At 51.5% G+C, this 25715-nt stretch overlaps 1 protein-coding gene across 3 annotated transcripts in view; it reads right to left on the bottom strand.

Annotated features, from left to right (window-relative positions):
* CNNM1 (cyclin and CBS domain divalent metal cation transport mediator 1) overlaps window positions 1-25715 on the bottom strand; it is a 114447-nt gene that overhangs the window by 3586 nt on the left and 85146 nt on the right. For all 3 annotated transcript variants that reach the window (XM_075348413.1, XM_075348415.1, XM_075348414.1), the window contains 2 exons: window positions 19730-19837; window positions 10867-10983 (listed from right to left, as the gene is read on the bottom strand). In XM_075348413.1, coding sequence (XP_075204528.1) covers window positions 10867-10983; window positions 19730-19837 — 225 coding nt within the window. The remainder of the gene's footprint in view (window positions 1-10866; window positions 10984-19729; window positions 19838-25715) is intronic.

The raw sequence follows: 25715 nt of genomic DNA, 5'->3' as shown, positions 1-25715 counted from the left end.
TTTGGACCACTCTGATTTCAGAGAATCGATCCAGAAACACGACGCTCATCCAGACAAGCGTTTCTCTAAACGTTCTAAGGATACCCGTTATCCTTTTCCCTCTGAGGTGGCCAAACGCTGGACCCAGTGTCCAAAGGTGGATCCCCCAATTTCCAAGCTTGCGGCTAGATCCATAGTCGCAGTAGAGGATGGCGCTTCACTTAAAGATGCCAACGACAGACAGATGGACCTTTGGTTGAAATCTGTCTATGAATCTATCGGCGCGTCGTTTGCTCCAGCATTCGCGGCCGTGTGGGCACTCCAAGCTATTTCAGCGGGTTTAGCACAGGTGGATGCTTTCATACATCCAGCAGTGCCGCAAGTAGCGTCCCTAACTTCGCAAATGTCTGCGTTTGCGACCTATGCTATCAATGCTGTCCTAGAATCTACGAGCCGTACCGCTATGGCGTCCGCCAATTCTGTGGTTCTGCGCAGAGCCTTGTGGTTAAAGGACTGGAAAGCAGATGCTGGTTCCAAAAAATGCTTAACCAGCTTGCCATTATCTAGAGACAGACTGTTTGGTGAGCCATTGGCTGAAATCATAAAACAGTCCAAGGGTAAGGACTCTTCCTTACCACAGCCCAGAGCAAGTAAACCTCAACAGAAAAAGTGGCAGTCGAGGTTTCGGTCCTTTCGAGGCTCGGGCAAGGCCCAATTCTCCTCGTCCAAAAGGACTCAGAAAGAACAAGGGAACTCAGATTCCTGGCGGGCTCACTCACGCCCCAGGAAAGCAAATGGAGGAACCGCTTCCAAAGCGACTGCCTCATGACTTTCGGCCTCCTCCCTCCGCATCCTCGGTCGGTGGCAGGCTCTCCCGCTTTTGCGACATTTGGCTGTCACAGGTCAAAGACCGGTGGGTAACAGACATTCTGTCTCGCGGGTACAGAATCGAGTTCAGTTCTCGGCCTCCACTTCGGTTCTTCAGAACCTCCCCACACCCCAACCGAGCAGATGCCCTGCTGCAGGCGGTGGACTCTCTAAGAGCAGAAGGAGTCGTGATCCCTGTCCCCCCTCTCGAACGGGGGCGAGGATTTTACTCCAATCTCTTTGTGGTTCCAAAAAAGGACGGCTCCTTCCGTCCTGTTCTGGACCTAAAACTGCTCAACAAGCATGTGAACGCCAGGCGGTTCCGGATGGAATCCCTCCGCTCAGTCATTGCCTCTATGTCTCAAGGAGATTTCCTAGCATCAATAGACATCAAGGATGCTTATCTCCACGTGCCGATTGCTACAGAGCACCAATGCTTTCTACGCTTCGTGATAGGAGACGACCATCTTCAGTTCGTAGCTCTGCCATTTGGTCTGGCGACAGCCCCTTGGGTGTTCACCAAGATCATGGCGGCAGTGGTAGCAGTCTTGCACTCTCACGGACACTCTGTGATCCCTTACTTGGACGATCTACTGGTCAAGGCACCCTCTCAAGAGGCATGCCGACTCAGCCTGAATGTTGCACTGGAGACTCTCCAGGCGTTCGGGTGGATCATCAACTTCCCAAAGTCAAATCTGTCACCGACCCAATCACTAACGTATCTTGGCATGGAGTTTCATACTCTCTCAGCGATAGTGAAACTTCCGCTGGACAAGCAGCGGTCTCTACAGACTGGGGTGCAGGCTCTCCTTCAAAGTCAGCCGCACTCCTTAAGACGCCTCATGCACTTCCTCGGGAAGATGGTGGCGGCAATAGAGGCGGTTCCGTTTGCGCAGTTTCATCTGCGTCCACTTCAATGGGACATTCTCCGCCAATGGGACGGGAAGTCAACACCCCTGGACAGGAAGGTCTCCCTTTCCCAGACGGCCAAAGACTCTCTGCAGTGGTGGCTTCTTCCCACCTCATTATCACAGGGAAGATCCTTCCTACCACCGTCTTGGGCGGTGGTCACGACAGATGCGAGTCTGTCAGGGTGGGGAGCAGTCTTTCTCCACCACAGGGCTCAGGGTACGTGGTCTCAGCAGGAGTCCACCCTTCAGATCAATGTTCTGGAAATCAGAGCAGTGTATCTGGCCCTACTAGCCTTCCAGCAGTGGCTGGAAGGAAGGCAGATCCGAATTCAGTCGGACAACTCCACAGCGGTGGCATACATCAACCACCAAGGGGGGACACGCAGTCGGCAAGCCTTCCAGGAAGTCCGGAGGATTCTGATGTGGGTGGAAGCCACAGCCTCCACCATATCCGCGGTTCACATCCCCGGCGTAGAAAACTGGGAAGCAGACTTCCTCAGTCGCCAGGGCATGGACGCAGGGGAATGGTCCCTTCACCCAGACGTGTTTCAGGAAATCTGTCGCCGCTGGGGGGTGCCGGACGTCGACCTAATGGCGTCACGGCACAACAACAAGGTCCCAACCTTCATGGCACGGTCTCGCGATCAAAGAGCGCTGGCGGCAGACGCCCTAGTGCAAGATTGGTCGCAGTTCCGGCTCCCTTATGTGTTTCCACCTCTGGCACTCCTGCCCAGAGTGCTACGCAAGATCAGATCCGACTGCAGCCGCGTCATACTCGTCGCCCCAGACTGGCCGAGGAGGGCGTGGTATCCGGATCTGTGGCAGCTCACGGTCGGCCAACCGTGGGCACTCCCAGACCGACCAGACTTACTGTCCCAAGGGCCGTTTTTCCATCGGAATTCTGCGGCCCTGAACCTGACTGTGTGGCCATTGAGTCCTGGATCCTGACGTCTTCAGGATTGTCCCAAGGGGTCGTTGCCACCATGAGACAGGCTAGGAAGCCCACGTCTGCTAAGATCTACCACAGAACGTGGAGGATATTTTTATCCTGGTGCTCTGCTCAGGGAGTGTCTCCCTGGCCATTTGCATTACCTACCTTTCTTTCTTTCCTGCAATCTGGGTTAGAAAAAGGTTTGTCGCTCGGCTCCCTTAAAGGTCAGGTCTCGGCGCTATCCGTCTTTTTTCAGAGGCGTTTGGCACGCCTTCCTAAGGTGCGCACGTTCCTACAGGGGGTTTGCCATATCGTACCCCCGTACAAGCGGCCGTTAGATCCATGGGATCTGAACAGGGTACTAGTTGCCCTCCAGAAGCCGCCCTTCGAGCCTCTGAAGGAGGTTTCACTTTCTAGACTATCACAGAAAGTGGCTTTTCTGGTAGCGATCACATCTCTTCGGAGAGTGTCTGAGCTGGCAGCACTATCATCCAAGGCTCCCTTCCTGGTCTTCCACCAGGACAAGGTTGTGCTGCGTCCTATTCAGGAGTTTCTCCCGAAGGTGGTATCCTCTTTTCATCTTAATCAGGATATCTCTTTGCCTTCGTTTTGTCCTCATGCAGTTCATCGGTATGAGAAGGATTTACATTTGTTAGATCTGGTGAGAGCACTCAGAATCTACATTTCCCGCACGGCGCCCTTGCGCCGTTCGGATGCACTCTTTGTCCTTGTCGCTGGTAAGCGCAAAGGGTCGCAGGCTTCTAAAGCCACCCTGGCTCGATGGATCAAAGAACCAATTCTTGAAGCCTACCGTTCTGCTGGGCTTCCGGTTCCATCAGGGCTGAAGGCCCATTCTACCAGAGCCGTGGGTGCATCCTGGGCATTACGACACCAGGCTACGGCTCAACAGGTGTGCCAGGCAGCTACCTGGTCGAGTCTGCACACTTTCACCAAACATTATCAGGTGCATACCTATGCTTCGGCGGACGCCAGCCTAGGTAGAAGAGTCCTGCAGGCGGCAGTTGCCTCCCCGTAGGGGAGGGCTGTCTTGCAGCTCTAACATGAGGTATTTCTTTACCCACCCAGGGACAGCTTTTGGACGTCCCAATCGTCTGGGTCTCCCAATAGAGCGCCGAAGAAGAAGGGAATTTTGTTACTTACCGTAAATTCCTTTTCTTCTAGCTCTTATTGGGAGACCCAGCACCCGCCCTGTTGTCCTTCGGGATTGTTGGTTTGTTTGCGGGTACACATGTTGTTCATGTTGAACGGTTTTCAGTTCTCCGATGTTACTCGGAGAGAATTTGTTTAAACCAGTTATTGGCTTTCCTCCTTCTTGCTTTTGCACTAAAACTGGTGAGCCAGTGATCCCACTGGGGGTGTATAGCCAGAAGGGGAGGGGCCTTACACTTTTTAGTGTAATGCTTTGTGTGGCCTCCGGAGGCAGTGCTATACACCCAATCGTCTGGGTCTCCCAATAAGAGCTAGAAGAAAAGGAATTTACGGTAAGTAACAAAATTCCCTTCTTTCCTTCCCCATCCCTTAGGGGCTCTGGGAGAAGTGGGATCCTATCCGGTCATCCAGGCACTGGGACCGGGCTCCCTCCGCAGCCCCTGAGGGAATCTGACGGACAGGAGACTGAGTATCATCAGGGACAGGGCCCTGCATCTACAGGCACTCTGTGTCCCCTTGGGGACGGTGCATAGAGCACCTGGACCTCAGACGCTGCAGCGACTGCAGTGATTGGTGTGACGCCGGGACTACCGCGCCGACCGCGCCTGCTTGCCGGCCGCGGTTTTAACTTTAGTCCCCGGCTTTTGCGGCCTAGTGCCTTAAACTCCCGCCCCCGGCCCCGCCAGTCAGGGGGTAGGGCGGGACGGTCGGTCGGACGCCGACAGTGAGGGCTGGAGCACACTTGGCTGTCCTCCGCCCCCCTCACTAATCACTCTATGGCACAGATCCCCGCACAGGTACTCAGTGTCCCCTTAGGGACGGTGCATGGAGCACCTTGGACTTAGACTTGGCAGCGATTGCGGGGTTCGTACGGGACTACCGCGCCGACTGTGCCTGCTGGCCGGCCGCGGTTTTCAACTTTAGCCCCCGGCTTTTGCGGCCTAGTGCCTTAAACTCCCGCCCCCGGACCTGCCAGTCAGGAGGAAGGGCGGGACGGTCGGGCTGACGCCGACAGTGAGGGCTGGAGCAGACTGGGCTGTCCTCCGCCCCCCTCACTAATCACTCTACGGCACAGATCCCCGCAGTGTCCCCTCGGGGACGGTGCATGGAGCACCTTGGCCTCAGACTTGGCGGCGACTGCGGGGGTAGTACGGGACTACCGCGCCGACCGCGCCTGCTGGCCGGCCGAGGTTTTTAACTTTAGCCCCCGGCTTTTGCGGCCTAGTGCCTTAAACTCCCGCCCCCAAACCTGCCAGTCAGGGGGAGGGGCGGGACGGTCGGTCTGACGCCGACAGTGAGGGCTGGAGCACACTTGGCTGTCCTCCGCCCCCCTCACTTTCACTCCGGGACTCCAGATTCCCGCACTTTTGGGGTTACGCCCACGGCCCCCTCTTCCCCTGTAAACGCCGACAGCCATGTTTTTAAGCAGCACACACTGCTTGAGCGGTCGGTAAGCCAGGTGTCTTCTTCCCATCGGGCTGGGCCACCTAGAGTGCTGAACTGTATATATATATATATATATATAATATTGTATGCATTTTCACAGTTCGGCGGTACATACTCAGTGATCACTGTGAGCATTGCTCGGGCCATGTGGCACTCGCTCAGCCGGAGCCTGGGGCACTGGTTGGACTCGGCCCGGGTAGAACCGCCGGCGTCCCCTGTCCAGACGGCAGGGACAGAGTTTGCAGCTTTTGCTAAAAAACTCTCTGAGTCACTTTCACAATCCAGGGCTCAGTCTATGGACATATGGTCTGCTAAGATACTAGAAGCTTGCAGCCCAGACCGGCCCCTTACACAGGCCCCGGGCACTGCGGGATAGCTCACAGGCCCCGCTCGGTCCGCGACGCAGCGGGCTCCTGGGGGGACCTCTAGTTATTACGTGGGGGACTCCGGCACGGACTGCAGTCCCAGACCGGCTAAGCGGGCTTACTTAGAATCTTCCCCGACTTCATCAAGACTCTCAGCTTGAGGACTCTCTAGAGGATGAGGCAGAGGTCGCAGCCCAGGACTCTGTCCGGACGTGGCTCTCAATGCTTCAGAGATGCTGTCCAGAAGCACAGGGCTTCCAGGACAAGCGTTTTACTAAACGCATTAATAACACACGTTATCCCTTCCCCTCTGACGTGGTTAAGGGTTGGGCTTAGTGTTACAAGGTGGCCCTCCAGTCTCTAGACGGGCGGCTAGATCCGTAGTAGCAGTGGCTGACGGTTCAACGCTCAAGAATGCCACGGACAGGCAGATAGAGCTCCTAATGAAATCCATCTATGAAGCCATAGGCGCGTCCGTTGCCCCAGCATTTGCGGCAGTGGGGGCACTCCAGGCTATCTCAGCTGCTCTGTCTGAGATTAATGCGGTCATACTCTGCTCCGCAATTAGCGTCTTTGACGTCCCAGGCGTCGGTATTTTCATCCTACGCCATGAATGCTGTCCTGGACTCGGCTTGCCGTACAGCGGTAGCATCCGCCAATCCGGTGGCAGTCCACAGGGCCATGTGGCTACGAGAATGGAAGGCAGTCTCTGCTTCCAAGAAGCTCTTGTCCGGTTTGCCATTTTCTGGCGACCGATTGTTTGGCGCACAATTGGATGAATCGATTGAGCATTCCAAAGGAATGGACTTGTGCTTACCCAGCCCATACCAAAGAGACCTTAGCACCCTCAGCTAGGTCCCCATCTCATCGTCCAACAGGCCACAGAAGAGCCAGAGAAACTCTTCTGCATGGCGGTCCAGGTCAGGGGAGCGGTCTCCACATGTCCAAGACCGTTGGATGAGAGACATTCTGTCTCACGGTTACAGGATAGAGCTCAGTTCTCGTCCTCCGACTCGTTTCTTCACAACATCTCCGCCCTCCGAGCGAGCTGATGCACGTTTTCAGGCGGTGAACACTCTGAAGGCAGGAGGAGTTGCGTTACCCGTTCCCCTTCAAGAACGTAGTCGCGGTTTTTACTCCAACTTGTTCGTGGTACCAAGAAAGGACGGATCATTCCGCCCCGTTCTGGACTTCACACTGCTCAACAGACATGTGAGAACCTGACGGTTCCGGATGGACTCTCTCCGCTTTGTCATCGCTTCGATGGCACAAGGAGACTTCCTAGCATCAATCGACATCAGGGATGCTTATCTCCATGTGCCGATTGCACCAGAGCATCAACGTTTCCTGCGTTTCGCCATCGGGGACGAACACCTTCAGTTCGGGGCACTGCCTTCGGCATGGAAACAGCCCCACGGGTCTTCACCAAGGTCATGGTAGCAGTGGTGGCGGTCCTACACTCTCAGGGCCACTCGGTGATCACTTACCTAGACGATCTTCTAGTCAAGACACCCTCCTGGGTGGCATGTCAACACAACCTGACCATTGCTCTGGAGACTCTCCAGGGGTTCGGGTGGATCATCAAATTTCTAAGGTCAAAACTGACACCGACCCAATCACTGACTTACCTCGGGATGGAGTTTCATACTCTCTCAGCGATAGTGAAGCTTCCGCTGCATATTCAGCGTTCACTACAGACAGGGGTACACTCTCTCCTTCGGGCCCAGTCACAACCCTTGAGGCGCCTCATGCACTTTCTAGGGAAGATGGTGGCAGCAAGGGAGGCAGTCCCTTTGCGCAGTTTCGTCTGCATCCGCTTCTATCGGACACCACAAATGGGACAGGAGGTCGACGTCCCTAGACAAGAACGTCTCTCTTTCTTTCCACTTCCTGGGCGAAGGGAAAATCCTTCCGGCCCCCAGCCGGGGCTGTGGTCACGACGGACGCGAGGCGGTCAGGGTGGGGAGCGGTCTTCCTCCACCACTCGGCTCAGAGAACCTGGACTCCGACAGAGTCCTCCCTTCAGATCAATGTTCTGGAGATAAGGGCAGTGTATCTAGCCCTAAAGGCGTTCCAGCGGTGGCTGGAGGGCAGGCAGATCCGAATTCAGTCGGACAACGCCACGGCGGTTGCGTACATCAACCACCAGGGCGGCACACGCAGTCGTCAAGCCTTCCGAGAAGTTCGGCGGATTCTGCTGTGGGCGGAAACCACAGCCTACACCATCTCCGCAGTTCACATCCCGGGCGTAGAAAACTGGGAAGCAGATTTTCTCAGTCGCCAGGGCATGGACGCAGGGGAATGGTCTCTTCACCCGGACGTGTTTCTAGAGATCGGTTGCCGCTGGGGAACGCCGGACGTCGATCTAATGGCGTCTCGGCACAACAACAAAGTCCCGGCATTCATGGCTCAGTCCAAGGATCACAGAGCTCTGGCGGCAGACGCGCTACTTCAGGACTGGTCGCAGTTTCGACTGCCTTATGTATTTCCTCCTCTGGCACTACTGCCCAGAGTGTTACGCAAGATCAGGTCATACTGTCGCCGCGCCATCCTCGTCGCCCAGACTGGCCGAGGTGATCGTGGTACCCGGATCGGTGGCACCTCACGGTGGGTCAACCGTGGGCACTCCCAGACCGACCAGACTTGCTGTCTCAAGGGCCATTTTTCCTTCTGAATTCTGCGGCCCTAAACCTGACTGTGTGGCCATTGAGTCCTGGCTCCTAGCGTCATCAGGGATATCTCCAGACGTCATTGCCATCATGAGACAGGCCAGGAAACCAACGTCCACCAAGATCTATCACAAGACTTGGAGGATCTTCTTATCCTGGTGCTCTGACTCAGGGTTTTACTCCCTGGCCGTTTGCCTTGCCCACTTTTCTTCTTTCCTTCAATCTGGAATGGACAAGGGCTTGTCTCTCGGCTCTCTCAAGGGACAAGTATCGGCGCTTTCCGTGTTTTTTCAAAAGCGTCTAGCCAGGCTTCCGCAGGTCCGCACGTTCCTGCAGGGGGTTGGCCACATAGTCCCACCTTACAAGCGTCCGTTAGCACCCTCGGATCTTAACAGGGTGCTGACGACTCTTCAGAAGTCACTTTTCGAGCCGAGGCGGGATCTCTCTATCTCGCCTTTCGAAAAAGGTAGCCTTCCTAGTGGCAGTCACATCACTCAAAGAGTGTCTGAGCTAGCAGCGCTGTCAGGCAAAGCCCCCTTCCTGGTGTCTCACCAGGATAAGGTGTTTCTACGTCCGGTTCCGGACTTTCTCCCTAAGGTATCCCCGTTTCATCTCAATCAGGATATCTTCTTACTCTTTTTGGGTCCGCATCCAGTTCACCAATGTGAAAAGGATTTGCATTATTAGATCTGGTGAGAGCACTCCGGCTCTACATTTCTCGCACGGCGCCTCTGCGCCGGTCCGATGCGCTCTTGTCTTTATCGCGGGCCAGAGTAAGGGACTTCAGGTTTTCAAGTCAACCTTGGCTCGGTGGATCAAGGAACCGATTCTTGAAGCCTACCGTTCTTTTGGGCTTCCGATTCCTGCAGGGCTGAAAGCCCATTCTACCAGAGCCGTCGGTGCTTCCTGGGCATTGCGACACCAGGCTACGGCTCAGCAGGTGTGTCAGGCGGCTACCTGGTCGAGTCTGCACACTTTCACGAAACACTATCAGGTGCATGCCGATGATTCGGCAGATGCCAGCCTAGGTAGGCGACTCCTTCAGGCGGCAGTTGCCCACCTGTAAGAGGGGGCCGTTTTTCGGCTCTTTTTATCGAGGTATTCTTTTACCCACCCAGGGATTGCTTTTGGACATCCCAATTGTCTGGGTCTCCCAATGGAGCGACAAAGAAGAAGGGAATTTTGTTTACTTACCATAAATTCCTTTTTTCCGCTGCGGAATTACTGAGCATGTCACTTCTATTCCGCAGGTACCTGCGGTTTTTCCCATAGATAATGGTAAAAACCGTGGGGACCAATTTGCGGAAAATATGCTGTAAATCTGCAGTAAATCCACGGCAAAAAAGCGGGTGCGGTTTTACCGCGAGTGCGGAATTCTTTCAGAGGGTACGCTTTTTTCTTTAGAAAAAGGCAGTTTCTAGTGCGCACATGGCCTAAGGGGTATACTCACACAGCGCAGAAATCCATGCACATGCTGCAGAAACAACCTCATTCAGATTTATGGAATGGAATGTTCTCAGAAATTTTAGCAACAATTCTGATGTGTGTGAACATATTCTAGAGCATATGGAGCCAAAAGAAATAAAGGAAAAAAGAGGCACAGCATGTTATGAAAATTGGCATTGAGATAATAAGCTAATAAAATGGGTACTCCCATCTAATCAAGGATATGCCATCACTTTATGATTGATCTCTGGGACCCCTAGAAACCATGGGAGAGAAAAGGCCATGATTCAGGTGTAAAGGCCACTTTACACACAGAGATAAATCTTTGGCAGATCTGTGGTTGCAGTGCAATCATGGACATATTGTTCCACTTGTACACAGCCACAAACCTGGCATTGATTGCTCACAATTTCACTGCAACCACAGATCTGCCGCAGATTTATCTCTGTGTGTAAAGTGGCCTTAAGGCTTTGTCGCCTCCTAATTTTCGCCTGCATTGTGCTGCTAACTGTAGGAAGCCTTATTCAATTGAATAGAGCCACATTGCAGGTTGTCAGTTTTAAAGTAATTCTCAGTATTTCTAGCATAAAAATATTCTTATTTCCAATTTTATTGGCAGCTTTTTTGTGTACACTGTGCATAGGCAGAAAGATGCCAATCAGTGGTGGGGGCGGAGTTATACAAAGCTCATCATTCAGTTAACTGGTAGATCTCCAGCAAATAAAATATTAATTTTATCAAAACTGCAGCAAGCAGCCCAGTAAGTGACACAGCGCTGAAATCAAAGTCGCAGTCTCATTATGCTGTTCAGAGTTGGGGTAGCAAAAAGCAAAACCTGGTGACAGAATTCATTTAAAGAGCCTTAAGATATCATGCAAACACAGACACCCAACTGCAGACAGTGGGATTTCTGAGTTTTCACTCCTTGCTAGTACAGAGTAGGTTTTGTTTGGTTGGGTGGGTGAGAACTTTGCATCAGCTCTTGGGTCCATACTGATCCTCCTAGCAGAGATACAGCCGGTGTTTGGGGTCTTACAGACTGTGCACCCTCAAACAGGTCTCATAGTAAACAACAGACATACTTAGTGTCCTCAATAACTTCTTGCCAAGAGTCTCCTCTCCGCTGTTTTGCGCTGGACTGGATATCACGTCTCCACAGGAATGCTCCATGTCCACAGTGACACTGCAGGAGTCCGGTTCTGCCAGAAAACACAAGAAAAATTTGCTTAAAAAAAATTATATATATGATTGATCAGAAAATGTACAACAGTACAAATCAAATTACTATGCTAAATATAAAGATTTTTTGTGACTTTTTTTTTTAAATTCTTCACCTCATTTTATTAATAAAAAGAAGTCCTGAAATCTTGCAGTTTGCTCTCTGACTACAAAGTCTAATACTGAACTGACACTTTTGTTATAGAAAATTCACTTCTTAGCAGTCTTGATAACTGAAATTTGAATACAGCACGTTTCGCCCAGTTTCTTTGGCGGGGGGAGGTGTAAAGAAGAAGCTGGGCGAAACGCGCGTAGGGTTGGAGGCACCTGGAATATTGGTACACTTACCAAGGTAATTACTGGACCACTTTCATTGGTTTATAATGTTGGTAATAGCGGACATTCCTTATATGCTCTATTGTCATGGCTTGTTGTATTGCTTGCATTTACTGAGAACAGTTCTCATATATAGATCAGTTATGCCATCTAGTGGCTATGTGTGATATGACCACTTATATTATTACTATTTACCTCTTGTTTAACATTGATTTATGTCTGTATCTTCTGACTGTGGTTATCTTGGATTTATATACATGCAATGTAATTCACAGATATGCAGATATTTCTTTTTTTGTAATTTGATTTATGTGCATTTATAGAAACTATTTTGAAATATAGCATATTTGTGACTACGGTATATTTTGGGATTTTATAGTATATATGTATATAGTGTATATGTTTATACTTATCTGGGTATATTCTTTTTTTTTTTTTTAAACATATTTCATTTGATGTCAACAAGCATATAGCATCAACAAGAGTAAAAGTTGTTACATTCCATAAAATTTCTCCGGATTGTACAATGCTTCTGTTACATCACTTTCTTTTTCATTGTTTTGACAATTTCATCTCCATAGAATTATCTTAACAATAATTTCCGTTAACTTAACAAACTAACATATTTGTTCAATTCAGTTGGTCCTTTGGATGCTCCCTATCTTTAGTGTCCCTGTAATGTCTTCCAATACCAAGCCGTGTGTTCAAATGCTTTAAATAACTGGGTGATTTCCGTCTGTGTGAAGCTTTGCTCAATAAATGTTCTCCACTTTTTGAAGAATCGTTTAGTGGACTTCTCCTTTGGGTGTATTCTTTATGCCATTTCTCAGCTCCCTCATATTTTCTGTAATGTCCTCTCTTAATTTTAACATATTAATAAAATTATTACTTTTATCCTGGTGTTTTTCTTTGTGTTTGAGGGTTCTTATATGATTCCTTCAGAGCTAGTAGGTTGGGGAACAGTCCCTTTATTGTATGACCAAAAAGTATTGAGTTATATGGACTGTGTGCATACATACAGCCTAAAGGATAAAAATCCTGCAGGTTTCAAGAAGAAGAAAAAAAGGAGGACTCCCAAAGTCCAGTGATACACTATGCAGATTGGGTCTTACCAGCTTAAACTATGGACTGGTAGGTCCCTTGGATGCAGCTGAGGGAAAGTGTTGTGGCAAAGCTTGATCTACAAGATCTTCCTGCGGGGCTCCAGAAGACAGGCTGTGGGGGAGCGGATCTACAAGATCTTCCTGCGGGGCTCCAGAGGCTGTGAGGGAGCGGATCTACAAGATCTTCCTGCGGGGTTCCAGAAGACAGGCCGTGAGGGAGCAGATCTACAAGATCTTCCTGCGGTGCTCCAGAAGACAGGCTGTGAGGGAGCGGATCTACAAGATCTTCCTGCGGAGTTCCAGAAGACAGGCCGTGAGGGAGCAGATCTACAAGATCTTCCTGCGGTGCTCCAGAAGACAGGCTGTAAGGGAGCAGATCTACAAGATCTTCCTGCGGGGCTCCAGAAGACAGGCCGTGAGGGAGCAGATCTACAAGATCTTCCTGCGGGGCTCCAGAAGACAGGCTGTGAGGGAGCGGATCTACAAGATCTTCCTGCGGGGCTCCAGAAGACAGGCTGTGGGGGAGCGGATCTACAAGATCTTCCTGCGGAGCTCCAGAAGACAGGCTGTGAGGGAGCGGACTAGTCCACACCATGCTTGTCTTACTGATCCAGTACAAGGGAAGCACAGGGGGGCCTGCCTCTTAAAAGGCTGCTCTAGAGAGGTTGTTGATCTTTTTATTCATCGTGTCACTGGCGATGCTGCATCAGAATAAGGAAAGGTGGTGGCTCTGGAAAGACATGTCACAAGAGTATAGAAAGATGGAAGCGTGGACCACTTAGGAACCAACTCATCAAAAAGGGGAAAGGAAAGTCCACCCTCTAAAAGGAAGGCAAGGAGTTGCCGGGATGCTTCCATTCACTGTCAAGGAGATCATCAAAGTCCATGTGTTTAGCAAAAAAACACCTATTGCAGTTGGTGCTGACGGAAAGAAATTTTCTCCTGGGAGAAGGAGGCGGACTAGTTAGTCCACAGCAAGGAGAGGGTCCTTCACTGCCCGATAAAGTTCTGCATGGCCAAAGCCAGCTTAGCACTTAGCTTGGACGGCTAAGAAGGGTTCCCCGAGAATTCAGACTAAGCAAGAAGAGAAGCAGGCTCGTTAACGGCTGCTCTATCCTGTGAAGACTCCAAAGCCGTGGATGGTCTATGGGAGAAGATCCTGGTTCTCTTTCATGTGCGTCGGTGGGAAACTGGAGTAGGCTCGCTGTAAGACGTAGCTAATAGGGAATGGAGGAGGGTGGCAATGTGAGCTGGCAGCCCCTCTACAGACTCCACCACAGACTAGGAAAGCCTCATCAGATTATAAAAGGTCTGTGTCACATTTCTGACCCAATCTGAAAAGCCAAATTCCTAAAGTTGTGTCCAACGGGTCCTAAACAGGCGCAGTGTTATAGTACTGGACACAGAGGGAACCTGTCTGACTGCATGATAAGCATTTTCTGCAGTGTGAGCAAACAAAATAGGGCCCATAGGGGCTTCATTAAGAAAAGAAAAGGAGAAAGACCAGGAGGGCACCTACCAGAACCCAGGGGTGTCAGTCAAAGGACGCAGGGTCCAGGGAAAAGCCGCAGATCACTTTGGTGTTTATACAACCTACCAGTGGAAGGCTAACACTAGGTTAAACAAATATATATTTTGTCCGCCTGGTGGGTTATAGTCCCAGTTCTCTGACGCCTCAATGGGGGACACAGGACCATGGGACGTCCTAAAGCAGTCCATGGGTGGGAAACATAAAAGAAGACAACGCAACCCAAGGACTAGGAACCAGTCCCAGACAGCCTGGAGCACCTACTGAGAGAAGGTGCTCTACTGCCGTTTGCAGAATTGTCCTACCCAGATTTGCCTCAGCTGAAACCTGGGTATGGACTCTGTAATGCTTTGAAAACGTATGTAGGCTAGACCAGGTCGCAGCCTTACACACCTGTTTCACTGAAGCCTGATGCCGAATGGCCCACGAAGCGCCAACTGCTCGCGTGGAATGAGCCCGCAGCCCACTAGGAATGGGCTTGAGTTGCAAGCGGTAGACTTCCTGGATCGCAGAGCGAATCCAGCGAGCCAGAGTCGCCTTGGAAGCTGCCTGTCCCTTCTTAGGCCCCTCAGGAATGACAAACAAAGAGTCCGTTTTCCTAAAGGGGGCTGTCCTGGATATGTAATATCTGAGAGCTCTGACGAGGTCTAACGAATGCAGAGACCTTTCCACCCTATGAACTGGGTGTGGACAAAAGGAAGGCAGAACAATGTCCTCGTTCAAATGAAACGGGGTAGGAACCTTTGGAAGAAAATCCGGAAGGGGGCGCAGAACCATCTTGTCCTGGTGAAAAATCAGAAAAGGCTCGCGGCAAGAGAGTGCTGCTAGCTCCGAAACCCGTCTGATGGACGTAATTGCCACCAGGAACGTCACCTTCCAGGACAGAAGAGCATGGGAGGATTCCTTGAGAGGTTCAAAGGGGGACCTCTGGAGACAGTCCAGAACGAGATTAAGGTCCCATGGGTCCAGCGGCCGTTTGTACGGGGGAACTAGATGGGAAACGCCCTGGAGGAAGGTCTTGACCTGCGGTTTTTGAGCCAGGCGGCATTGGTAGAAGATTGAGAGCGCTGAGACCTGCCCTTTAAGGGAACTGAGAGCCAACCTGCAGAAAATCGAGAATTCTGGGGATGGCCAGAGGCAGAGGCTGGACGTTAGTTTTCCTGCACCATGAAAGGAAGATTTTCCACGTACGGTGGTAAATGCGGGATGAAGCAGGCTTTCGGGCGCTGATCATGATGGAGATAACCGCGGGGGAGAATCCTGCTCTTGTTAATACCCAGGTCTCAATGGCCATGCCATCAGCTTCAGGGCTCTGGAGTTCTGATGGGAAATGGGCCCTTAGGTCAGCGAGTCTGGGATGTCTGGAAGGCACCATGGTACGTCTACAAGCATTTGTACTAATTCGGCATACCAGGCGCGCCTGGGCCAGTCCGGTGCTATCAGTATCACCGGGACTCCCTCTGCCTTGATTTTTCTGACTACCCGCGGCAGCAGTGGTAGAGGTGGAAAAATGTAAGGCAGGCGGAAGTGGTGCCAGGAGCAGACTATAGCAACCGGGTCGATGGACTGCGGATCGCGTGACCTGGCTATGAACGCGGGTACCTTTGCGTTCAACCTTGAGGCCATTAGATCCACGTCTGGTGTACCCCAGCGAGTGCAGATGTGTAGGAACACTTCTGGGTGGAGAAACCACTCTCCGGTGGCCAGGCCTTGGTGACTTAGCAGTCTGCTGACCAGTTCTCTACTCCTGGTATGTGTACCGCTGATATCACTGACCCTGTCGATTCGGCCCAGCTGAAGATCCTGTGGGCCTCGAGATAAGCTGCCTTGCTGCAGGTGTCCCCCTGTCGCATTGTCCGATTGGACTCGAATCTGATGACCCGCTAGCAGAGGGCAGAACGCCCTGAGCGCGAGGAAGATCGTGCAGATTTCCAGGATGTTTATGGGTAGGGAAGACGTCCTTGAGCAGTGTGGTGCCGGTACACTGCTACCCAGCCTAGGAGGCTGGCGTCCGTGGTCAGGACCAGCCAGTTCACTGGGAGAAAATATTCTCTGCTTCGATAGGGATGAGGACCGAAGCCACCAGAAGAGTGCGTACCTGATTGAAGGCGTCAGGTGAAGATGTCTGTCCGGGGAGAAGGGGCTCTTGTCCCAGGCCACTAGAAGGGCTAGCTGCAGTGAGCGGAGGTGCAGTTGAGCAAAGGGTACTGCTTCCATAGCCGCCACCATCCTGCCGAGCACCTTCATGCTGAATCGAATGGAGCGAGACGGAGGACGTAGAAGGCAGCGTACCACTCGTTGAAGAGCAATTGCCTTGTCCAGGGGGAGATAGATCAAGCCCCGACGGGTGTCCAGGGACATGCCCAGGAAGGTGATGGATCGTGATGGGATCGAGGATGATTTGTCTAGATTCACTAGCCACCCTAAGCGGGATAGGGTGTCCACAGTGATCTGTACGCTGGTTGAGCAGTCGCGGAAGGAGGGGGCCTTGATGAGGAGGTCGTCCAAGTAAGAGAGAACGACTACTCCCCTGGCGTGAAGGACGCTCATGGCGGCCGCCATGACTTTGGTGAAGACCCTTGGTGCGGTGGCAAGGCCGAAGGGTAGAGCTACGAATTGAACGTGGGAGTCCTGAACTGCGAAGCGGAGGAACTTTTGGTGATCTGGGGCAATGGGTATGTGCAGGTACGCGTCCTTGATGTCTATGGAGGCGAGGAATTCCCCTTTAACCATGGATGCAATAATGGACCTTAGGGACTCCATTCTGAATCTCCGTACGTGCACATGTTTGTTCAGGTGTTTGAGGTCCAGGATGGGTCGAACTGACCCATCCTCTTTGGGGACCACAAAGAGGTTGGAATAAAAACCCCTGAACTTCTCGTCGTCCGGGATAGGTATTATCACTCCTGCTGTTTGGAGCGAGCGGATTGCTGAGAAAAAAGCTTTGCGTCGTTTTCGGGTCTTTGGGGGGTTTGAGAGAAAAGGGTCGGGTCCCGGTAACCGAAAGACACAAGGTCTCGCACCCATTTGTCGTTTGTGGCGGCAGCCCAGATGTGTTGAAAGAGCCGCAGTCGACCTCCTACAATGAGTGTGTCTTCCGGGGCGCCGAAGGAGTCGTGAGGGGGGAAAACGTCGTGGACGAGTCTCCCTAGTCCTGGACTGTTTCGGTCTAGGCTGCCATGACGAAGTGGGTTTCGGGGAGAGCTGAGAAGGTCGGTCCCTGCGTAGTCCGCGGCTGGTGGCGAGGACAGCACGGGATGTCGACCAACCAATGAGTACCGAAGGAGCGGAACGAGGACTATGGACGTCTGGTGAAGGTCGTCCTGGACTTCAGCTGGGGGAGGGAGGTACTCTTTCCTCCCGTGGCGTCAGAAATGAGCTTGTCCAGACGTTCGCCAAACAATCGGTCTGGAAAAGAGGGAAGGCCCGTGAGAGACTTCTTGGAGGCAGAGTCCGCTCGCCATTGTCGGAGCCAGAGAGCTCTACGGATTGCTATGGTATTTGAGGCAGCAAACACTGCGCAGGTAGCAGCGTCCATGGAGGCCTGCATGAGGTACTCTGCCGCAGCGGCAATTTGAGCTGTTACCTCTGTGAAGGTATGAGTGAACTGGGATTCCTCAAGCGAAGTGTTAAGGGATTCTGCCCAGACCGAGATCGCCTTTGCGACCCACACAGAGGCAAAGGAGGGCGAGAGGAAGGAACCCGCAGCCTCAAAAGCAGAGCGGGCGAGGTGCTCCACCTGTCTGTCTGTCGGGTCCTTGATGGAGGAACCATCGGGTAAAGACAGGAGCGTCTTTGTGGCAAGGTGGGAGACCGGGGGGGGTCGACCGAGGGCGGATCGGCCCAGCCCTTAGGGGCAGGTGAGGCAAAAGGGTACCGGGACTCCATGAGTTTTCGGTTACCGAAGCGCCTGTCAGGCTGCTCCCTTTGCTTTGTGAGGATAGCCTGAAACTCTGGGTTATCAGCGAAAACCTTTTTGGGGTTTCCTTGCTCTCTTAAAGGAGACCGCATGGTCAGTGGTAGTGAATGGGGGATCCTCCACATGCAGAGTTTGGTTGACTGCTGCTATAAGGGAGTCTATTGTAGTCTGATCATCTGGGGAGGATGAAACCAAGGAATCCTCCTGGTACAAACAGCATTCTCCCTCCTCCAGCTCTTTAGAAGCCGTGGAGCGTGTGGGAGAGCCTGCCCTGTGTGCTCCCGAGGGAGAGCCATGGGGGCCATGAGAGAGTGTTGGAGACACCCGGCCGTGTGCTCTTTTCCTGATCCCTGCAACCGGTGAAGCATGTGCCCGGATTACCTGAGAAGGATCCTCCATAGGGGTATCCTCAGGCTGCGTTCCGTCCAGGGACCCAGAAGGGTGTGGAGGACGACATTGCATAGCCAGCACCAGGTTCTGTGACAGTTTTTCCATGGATTGGGACAGAAACTGTGCCCATTCCGGTGAGCTGGGAGCCCTAGGCTCTGGGCTGACGGTTGCGGCGGTGGTGGCAGGGGGGTCTTGGGGGGCTATAGGGGCACAGGACTCACAGAGAGAAGAAGTAGCTCAGCGTGGCAGGCAGTGGAGGCTGAATAATCTCTTAGTACCCTTAGAATTCTGCATGTTCCTAGTAGGAGTATGCCAGGAGGGGGAGCAATGCTCAGCAGAGCTACAAGTGAAGCAGGTACCTCACCAGAATCAGCCGATGGCCCTGCATCCTCAGGAAGGAGTAAGCTCTGTGGAGAACTTCGCACGCTTTCCTGGGGTGGGCGGGGCTTATCGCGGCCCGCGGGGGACGGGGCTTAGCGCTAAAAGAGCGCCAAGAAGAAGTCAGTGTGCCCCCCCTGCTGTCGGTAGCAAAAAACGGCGGGAAGGGAGCTTCTGTGACAGTTTTTCACCCCCTCCCTCAAGTCAGCACACAGTTTGTCACCGAGGATTATCTCTGCCGGATTTCCTGCAATCAGAGCAAGCAGTAGAGCAAATAAGCAGAGCAAATAAACCGTGTGACTTCCTGAGCTCTGGGCCCTCCCCCCGCCACCGCTAAATTATCTGTGCAGGATTTTCTGCAAACAGCGAGGGACTTCCCCCCTCCTCCAGCCAGCACGCAGTTAGAGAAAAATTAACACTGTGTGTTCAGGATCCCTGGGGCTCTCCTCCTTGCAATCAACAAGGGACTTTCTCATAATAAATACTTGAAATTCAGTAGTCCTGGGAGCCTTCCCTGCACCGTCTTTTTTCCCTTTGTCTGGGAAACCAGTCAGGGGGGGATCTCACCTCAACACTGCCTCAGTCCAGGCATTGGAAATAGCAGAGTCAGCTTGCTGTGTCCGGCCACACAGGTGCCATATTCAACTCAGAGCCTGCAAAGAGGGGCTGAGAAATTGTGCCTCTGCCCTGGGCTCTGGAAAATCGGTGTCTGTGGGACCCGTCGTCCAGTAAAAGGCAGCCCAGGATCCAGCGTCGCAAGAGGAGGTAAGTGGAGGCAGCACTTCACGTTCCCGCCCGTTGATGGTATTGGGAGATCGGTCCCAAAAGGAAACCGTGGCCCTCAAAAAATAACAAAACCTTGAAAGATGTGCCTCCTACAGACACTAAGCTAAAACTGGGGTTGCCTGGCCCGGCCAGGGGGTGTATACTGTAGGGGAGGAGCTATGCTTTTGCATCTACTTAGTGTCTTCCTATGGATAGGCAGCATAACACCCATGGTCCTGTATCCCCCAATGAGGCGTCAGAGAAATATATATATAAAAAAAAATGACAACAGTGATCTCCAAACTCACTTGTGCAGCTGTAAATGTCCGCCAGCTCCTCTCTTATTTGGGGGATGTCCTCCATATGTAAGAACACAGAGTCATTGGGACTCTTCAAAACATCTGATCTGCTGCCGGCTGGTAAGAGAAAATAGGTTATAGTCTTATATTTTATTATTTAAGCACCGATAATTAGAAAAAAAATTAAAATGTTTACACAATTGATTATACAGGAATACTACCATAGCCACCAGCTGGTGACTGCAGAGTAAAGCCAGCAACAAGAGGAATATGGAACATCATTCTTACCAAAAAGGTATCATGTCAACCTCCTAAAAGGCTTGTCTCTTCTATCATTAGAAGAGCAGGCTCAATAAGTAGGTACGTGGCCACTGAGACTGCAGAAGTGGCCGGTAACATAGGCAACAAGGCATACACTGTAAAGTTAAAAATTCCTCCATTCTTGGAAGCGGAGAGGATTTTTAACGAGAAAAAATGTCAAAGTTACTTTTTACAAATGTACACATTTAATAAGATTAGACAATCCTTTTAATGGCAGGCAATTTTCATTTTACACTTTAGGTTTTACACAGAAAATGTACCGGAAAAACAGGATAGAAACACCAAGTGCGGTAAAATGGTGTATAAAAAAAAATGCATTTGGCCATTATTTTTTGGGTTTCCGTTTTATGACATTCAATGTAAGGAAAAGAAAAAAATGACCTGGCAACACTATTCTTCTGATCCGTTTGCTTGAGGCGATGCCAAGCTTATAGTATATTATTTTATGTTTAATATATCTTTATTATTGTTATTATATTTGTATCAAAACACGGGTACAAAAAGGTATAATTTTCATTATTTTAGGAACTTAAAAAAAGTTGACTTTTTTTTGTTAAAAAAAAACAAAACAAAAAAACAAACTTGTTTTCTGTAACCATTTTCTGGGAGCCATCATTATTTTCCTTTGATGGAGCGAGATGAGTTCCATCTCTAAAAAACGGATTTTTGTGTACTCACCGTAAAATTGTTTTCTCTTAGCCATCATTGGGGGACACAGGACCATGGGTGTTATGCTGCCTATCCATAGGAGGACACTAAGTAGATGCAAAAGCATAGCTCCTCCTCTGCAGTATACACCCCCTGGCCGGGCCAGGCAGCCTCAGTTTTAGTACACAAGCAGTAGGAGAAAAAAGCAGTAAAAAACTTCTCAACAGAGGAACATGAGAAAAGAAGAGTCAAAACCAAATAAGGTACTGAGAGAACCAAGGCCCCGCAGGGCAACAGGGTGGGTGCTGTGTCCCCGAATGATGGCTAAGAGAAAACGATTTTACGGTGAGTAAACAAAAAATCCGTTTTTCTCTGATGCCTCATTGGGGGACACAGGACCATGGGACGTCCTAAAGCAGTCCATGGGTGGGAAACATAAAAGAAGACAACACAACCCAAGGACTAGGAGCCAGTCCCAGACAGCCTGGAGCGCCTACTGAGAGAGGTGCTCTACTGCCGTTTGCAGAATTTTCCTACCCAGATTTGCCTCAGTTGAAACCTGTAATGCTTTGAAAACTTATGTAGGCTAGACCAGGTCGCAGCCTTACACACCTGTTCCACTGAAGCCTGATGCCAAATGGCCCACGAAGCGCCAACTGCTCGCGTGGAATGAGCCCGCAGCCCACTAGGAATGGGCCTGAGTTGCAGGCGGTAGACTTCCTGGATCGCAGAGCGAATCCAGTGAGCCAGAGTCGCCTTTGAAGCTGCCTGTCCCTTCTTAGGCCCCTCAGGAATGACGAACAAAGAGTCCGTTTTCCTAAGGGGGGCTGTCCTGGATATGTAATATCTGAGAGCTCTGACGAGGTCTCACGAATACAGAGACCTTTCCACCCTATGAACTGGGTGTGGACAAAATGAAGGCAGAACAATGTCCTCGTTCAAATGAAACGGGGTAAGAACCTTTGGAAGAAAATCCGGAAGGGGGCGCAGAACCACCTTGTCCTGGTGAAAGATCAGGAAAGGCTCGCGGCAAGAGAGTGCTGCTAGCTCCGAAACCCGTCTGATGGACGTAATTGCCACCAGGAATGTTACCTTCCAGGACAGAAGAGCAAGGGAGAATTCCTTGAGGGGTTCAAAGGGAGACCTCTGGAGACAGTTCAGAACGAGGTTGAGGTCCAATGGGTCCAGTGGCTGTTTGTACGGGGAAACTAGATGGGAAACGCCCTGGAGGAAGGTCTTGACTTGCAGTTTTTGAGCCAGGCGGCATTGGTAAAAGATTGAGAGCGCTGAGACCTGTCCTTTAAGGTAACTGAGAGCCAACCCCGCTTGCAAGCCAGTAGAAAGTAGAAAGTAGAGAATTCTGGGGATGGCCAGAGGCATAGGCTGGACGTTAGTTTCTCTGCACCATGAAAGGAAGATTTTCCACGTACGGTGGTAAATGCGGGATGAAGCAGACTTCTTGGAGGCAGAGTCCGCTCGCCATTGTCGGAGCCAGAGAGCTCTACGGATGGCTATGGTATTTGAGGCGGCAAACGCTGCGCAGGTAGCAGCGTCCATGGAGGCCTGCATGAGGTACTCCGCTGCAGCGGCAATTTGAGCTGTTACCTCTGTGAAGGTATGAGTGAACTGGGATTCCTCAAGCGAAGTGTTAAGGGATTCTGTCCAGACCGAGATCGCCTTTGCGACCCACACAGAGGCAAAGGAGGGTGAGAGGGAGGAACCCGCAGCCTCAAAAGCAGAGCGGGCGAGGTGCTCCACCTGTCTGTCTGTTGGGTCCTTGATGGATGAACCATCGGGTAAAGACAGGAGCGTCTTTGTGGTAAGGCGGGAGACCGGGGGGTCGACCGAGGGCGGATCGGCCCAGCCCTTAGGGGCAGGTGAGGCAAAAGGGTACCGGGACTCCATGAGTTTTCGGTTACCGAAGCGCCTGTCAGGCTTCTCCTTTGCTTTGTGAGTATATCTTGAAACTCAGGGTGATCAGCGAAAACCTTTTGGGGTTTCCTTGCCCTCATAAAGGAGACCGCATGGTCAGTGGTAGTGAATGGGGGATCCTCTACATGCAGAGTTTGGTTGATTGCTGCTATAAGGGAGTCTATTGCAGTTTGATCATCTGGGGAGGCTGAAACCAAGGAATCCTCCTGGTACAAACAGCATTCTCCCTCCTCCAGCTCTTCAGAAGCCGTGGAGCGTGTGGGAGAGCCTGCCCTGTGTGCTCCCGAGGGAGAGCCCGCTGGAGACACCCGGCCGTGTGCTCTTTTCCTGATCCTTGCAACCGATGAAGCATGTGTCCGGATTACCTCAGAAGGATCCTCTATAGGGGTATGCTCAGGCTGTGTTCCGTCCAGGGACCCAGAAGGGTGTGGAGGACGACATTGCATAGCCAGCACCAGGTTCTGTGACAGTTTTTCCATGGATTGGGACAGAAACTGTGCCCATTCCGGTGGGCTGGGAGCCCTAGGCTCTGGGCTGACGGTTGCGGCGGTGGTGGCAGGGGGGTCTTGGAGGGCTATAGGGGCACAGGACTCACAGAGAGAAGAGTTGTGTTTACGTGGTAGCTCAACGTGGCAGGCAGTGCAGGCTGAATAATAGACTATGTGAGCCTTAGCCCTCTTAGTGCCCCTTGAATTCTGCATGTTCCTGATAGGAGTATGCTAGGAGGGGGAGCAATGCTCAGCAGAGCTACAGTGAGCAGCAACTTACCAGAATCAGCCAATGGCTGGAGATCTTCCCACGCTTTCCTGGGGGGCGGGGCTTATTGCGGCCGCGGGGGGCAGGGCTTAGCGCTAAAAGAGCGCGAAGAAGTAGTCAGTGTGCCCCCCCCCCCCGCTGTGGGTAGTAAAAAAAACGGCGGGAAAGGAGCTTCTGATAGTTTTCCTCCCTCTAGTCAGCACACAGCGTGTCACTGGTGGTTATCAGCCCGCTTTTCTGCTAGATCAAATAAACAGAGCAGATAATAAACTTGAGTCCCTGAGCTCTGTGATTCTCTAAGTCACCCCCCCCCCCTCTCTTCCTTGCATTAGCCAGGGACTTTCTCATAATAAATACTGTATATTCAGCCCTGGTAGCCTTTCCTGCACAGCCTTTTCTCCCTTTGTCCGGGAAACCAGTCAGGGGGGATCTCACCTTAAACACTGCTTCAATCCTGGCAGTGACAATAGCAGAGTCAGCTTGCTGTATCCGGTCACAACGGTGCCATATTCAACTCAGAGCCTGCAGAGAGGGGCTAAGGAATTGTGCCTCTGCCCTGGGCTTTGGAAAATCGGTGTCTATGGAACCCGTCGTCCAGCCCAGGATCCAGCGTCGCGGGAGGGGGTACGTGTAGGCAACGCTTCACATTCCCACCCATTGATGGTAGTGGGAGATCGGTCCCAAAAGGAAACCGTCGCCCTCAAAAAATAACAAACCTTGAAAGGAAGTGCCTCCTACAGACACTAAGCTAAAACTGAGACTGCCTGGCCCGGCCAGGGGGTGTATACTGCAGAGGAGGAGCTATGCTTTTGCATCTACTTAGTGTCCTCCTATGGATAGGCAGCATAACACCCATGGTCCTGTGTCCCCCAATGAGGCGTCAGAGAAAAATGGGAGGTTGAGTTAAAGGGGGGGGGAGGGGGCACAAACAAAACAATTTCAACAATTTTTATTTTTTTTTTCAAATTGTCTCTCCAAGAAAGGAGACAAACTCTAGCGCAGCGCCACCTATTGGAAGTAGCGATCCTAAAAGTCAAATGTGGATTTTTAACAATCCTTTGCATATGACCTAGGATATATAAGCCAGATCAGAATCCCAATTTGCAGACACGGTGTTTCGGGGTGCTTGCCCCTCGTCAGTGCAAAGTATGGGGTGTCTGATCTGGCTCATGAGAAGCTTTGTGGGGACCACAGGAGAACACTATTCTCCTTAAGGAGACTTTGCAAGCCAGTCTGGCTGTCAGTAAAGTAAGGGGACTTATAGCTGCCACGCCCCTCTAGGGATTATTCAAATTGTCTCTCCAAGAAAGGAGACAAACTCTAGCGCAGCGCCACCTATGGGAAGTAGCGATCCTAAAAGTCAAATGTGGATTTTTAACAATCCTTTGCAATATGACCTAGGATATATAAGCCAGATCAGAATCCCAATTTTTTTTCTTCATTTTTCTCTAAGTCAACATGTGTACTTATTGTTTTCTGCAGACATAATAATCACTGCCGTCAGCGACACGTCTCATGTACATGGGATTTGGTTCGCCCGTATAGCTCCATGTAAATGGAGGTAACTAACTCGCTATATCAATGCTCATAATGAGCAGATCAGCCCGTGGAAGTGGGACTCTACAAAGTGTTTCTTCCACCTCAGAGTACTCAATCCAACTCTGTCTCGGGATTATACATTTTAATCAGGACCATGTGTTGGAGCGAAATAGGAGTTTAATATTGCTGCTGGCGCTGCCCACAGATGACAGCATCACATTAAGGATCCTGGGAGCAGGATACCCTGTAATCAAGTGATCTTCAGTGATCCATTGAATAAAGATAAATCTGTGAACGAACCCTAAAGGGTGCTTTATACGTTGCGACATCACTAACGATATATCGTCAGGGTCACGTCGTCAATGACGCACATCCGGCGCCGTTAGCGACATCGCAGCGTGTGACACCAATGAGCGACGATCAACGAGCGCAAAAATCGTTGCTCGTTGACACGTCGTTCATTTCCTTAATATCGTTGCTGCTGCAGGTACAATGTTGTTGTCGGTCCTGCGGCACCACACATCGCTACGTGTGACACCGCAGGAACGACGAACATCTCCTTACCTCCGTCCACGGGCAATGCGGAAGGAAGGAGGTGGGCGGCATGTTCCGGCCGCTCATCTCCGCCCCTCCGCTTCTATTAGACGGCTGCCGTGTGATGTCGCTGTGACGCCGCACGGACCGCCCCCTTAGAAAGGAGGCGGATCGCCGGCCGGAGCGACGTTGCAGGAAAGGTAAGTCCGTGTGACGGGTGTTAGCGAGGTTGCGCGCCACGGGCAGCGATGTGCCCGTGTTGCAC

The sequence above is a fragment of the Anomaloglossus baeobatrachus genome, chromosome 5, assembly GCF_048569485.1.
Source record: "Anomaloglossus baeobatrachus isolate aAnoBae1 chromosome 5, aAnoBae1.hap1, whole genome shotgun sequence".
Taxonomy (NCBI): Eukaryota; Metazoa; Chordata; class Amphibia; order Anura; family Aromobatidae; genus Anomaloglossus; species Anomaloglossus baeobatrachus.
Note: the sequence above shows the minus strand (reverse complement) of the source record. Positions and strands in the feature narration are given on the sequence as shown.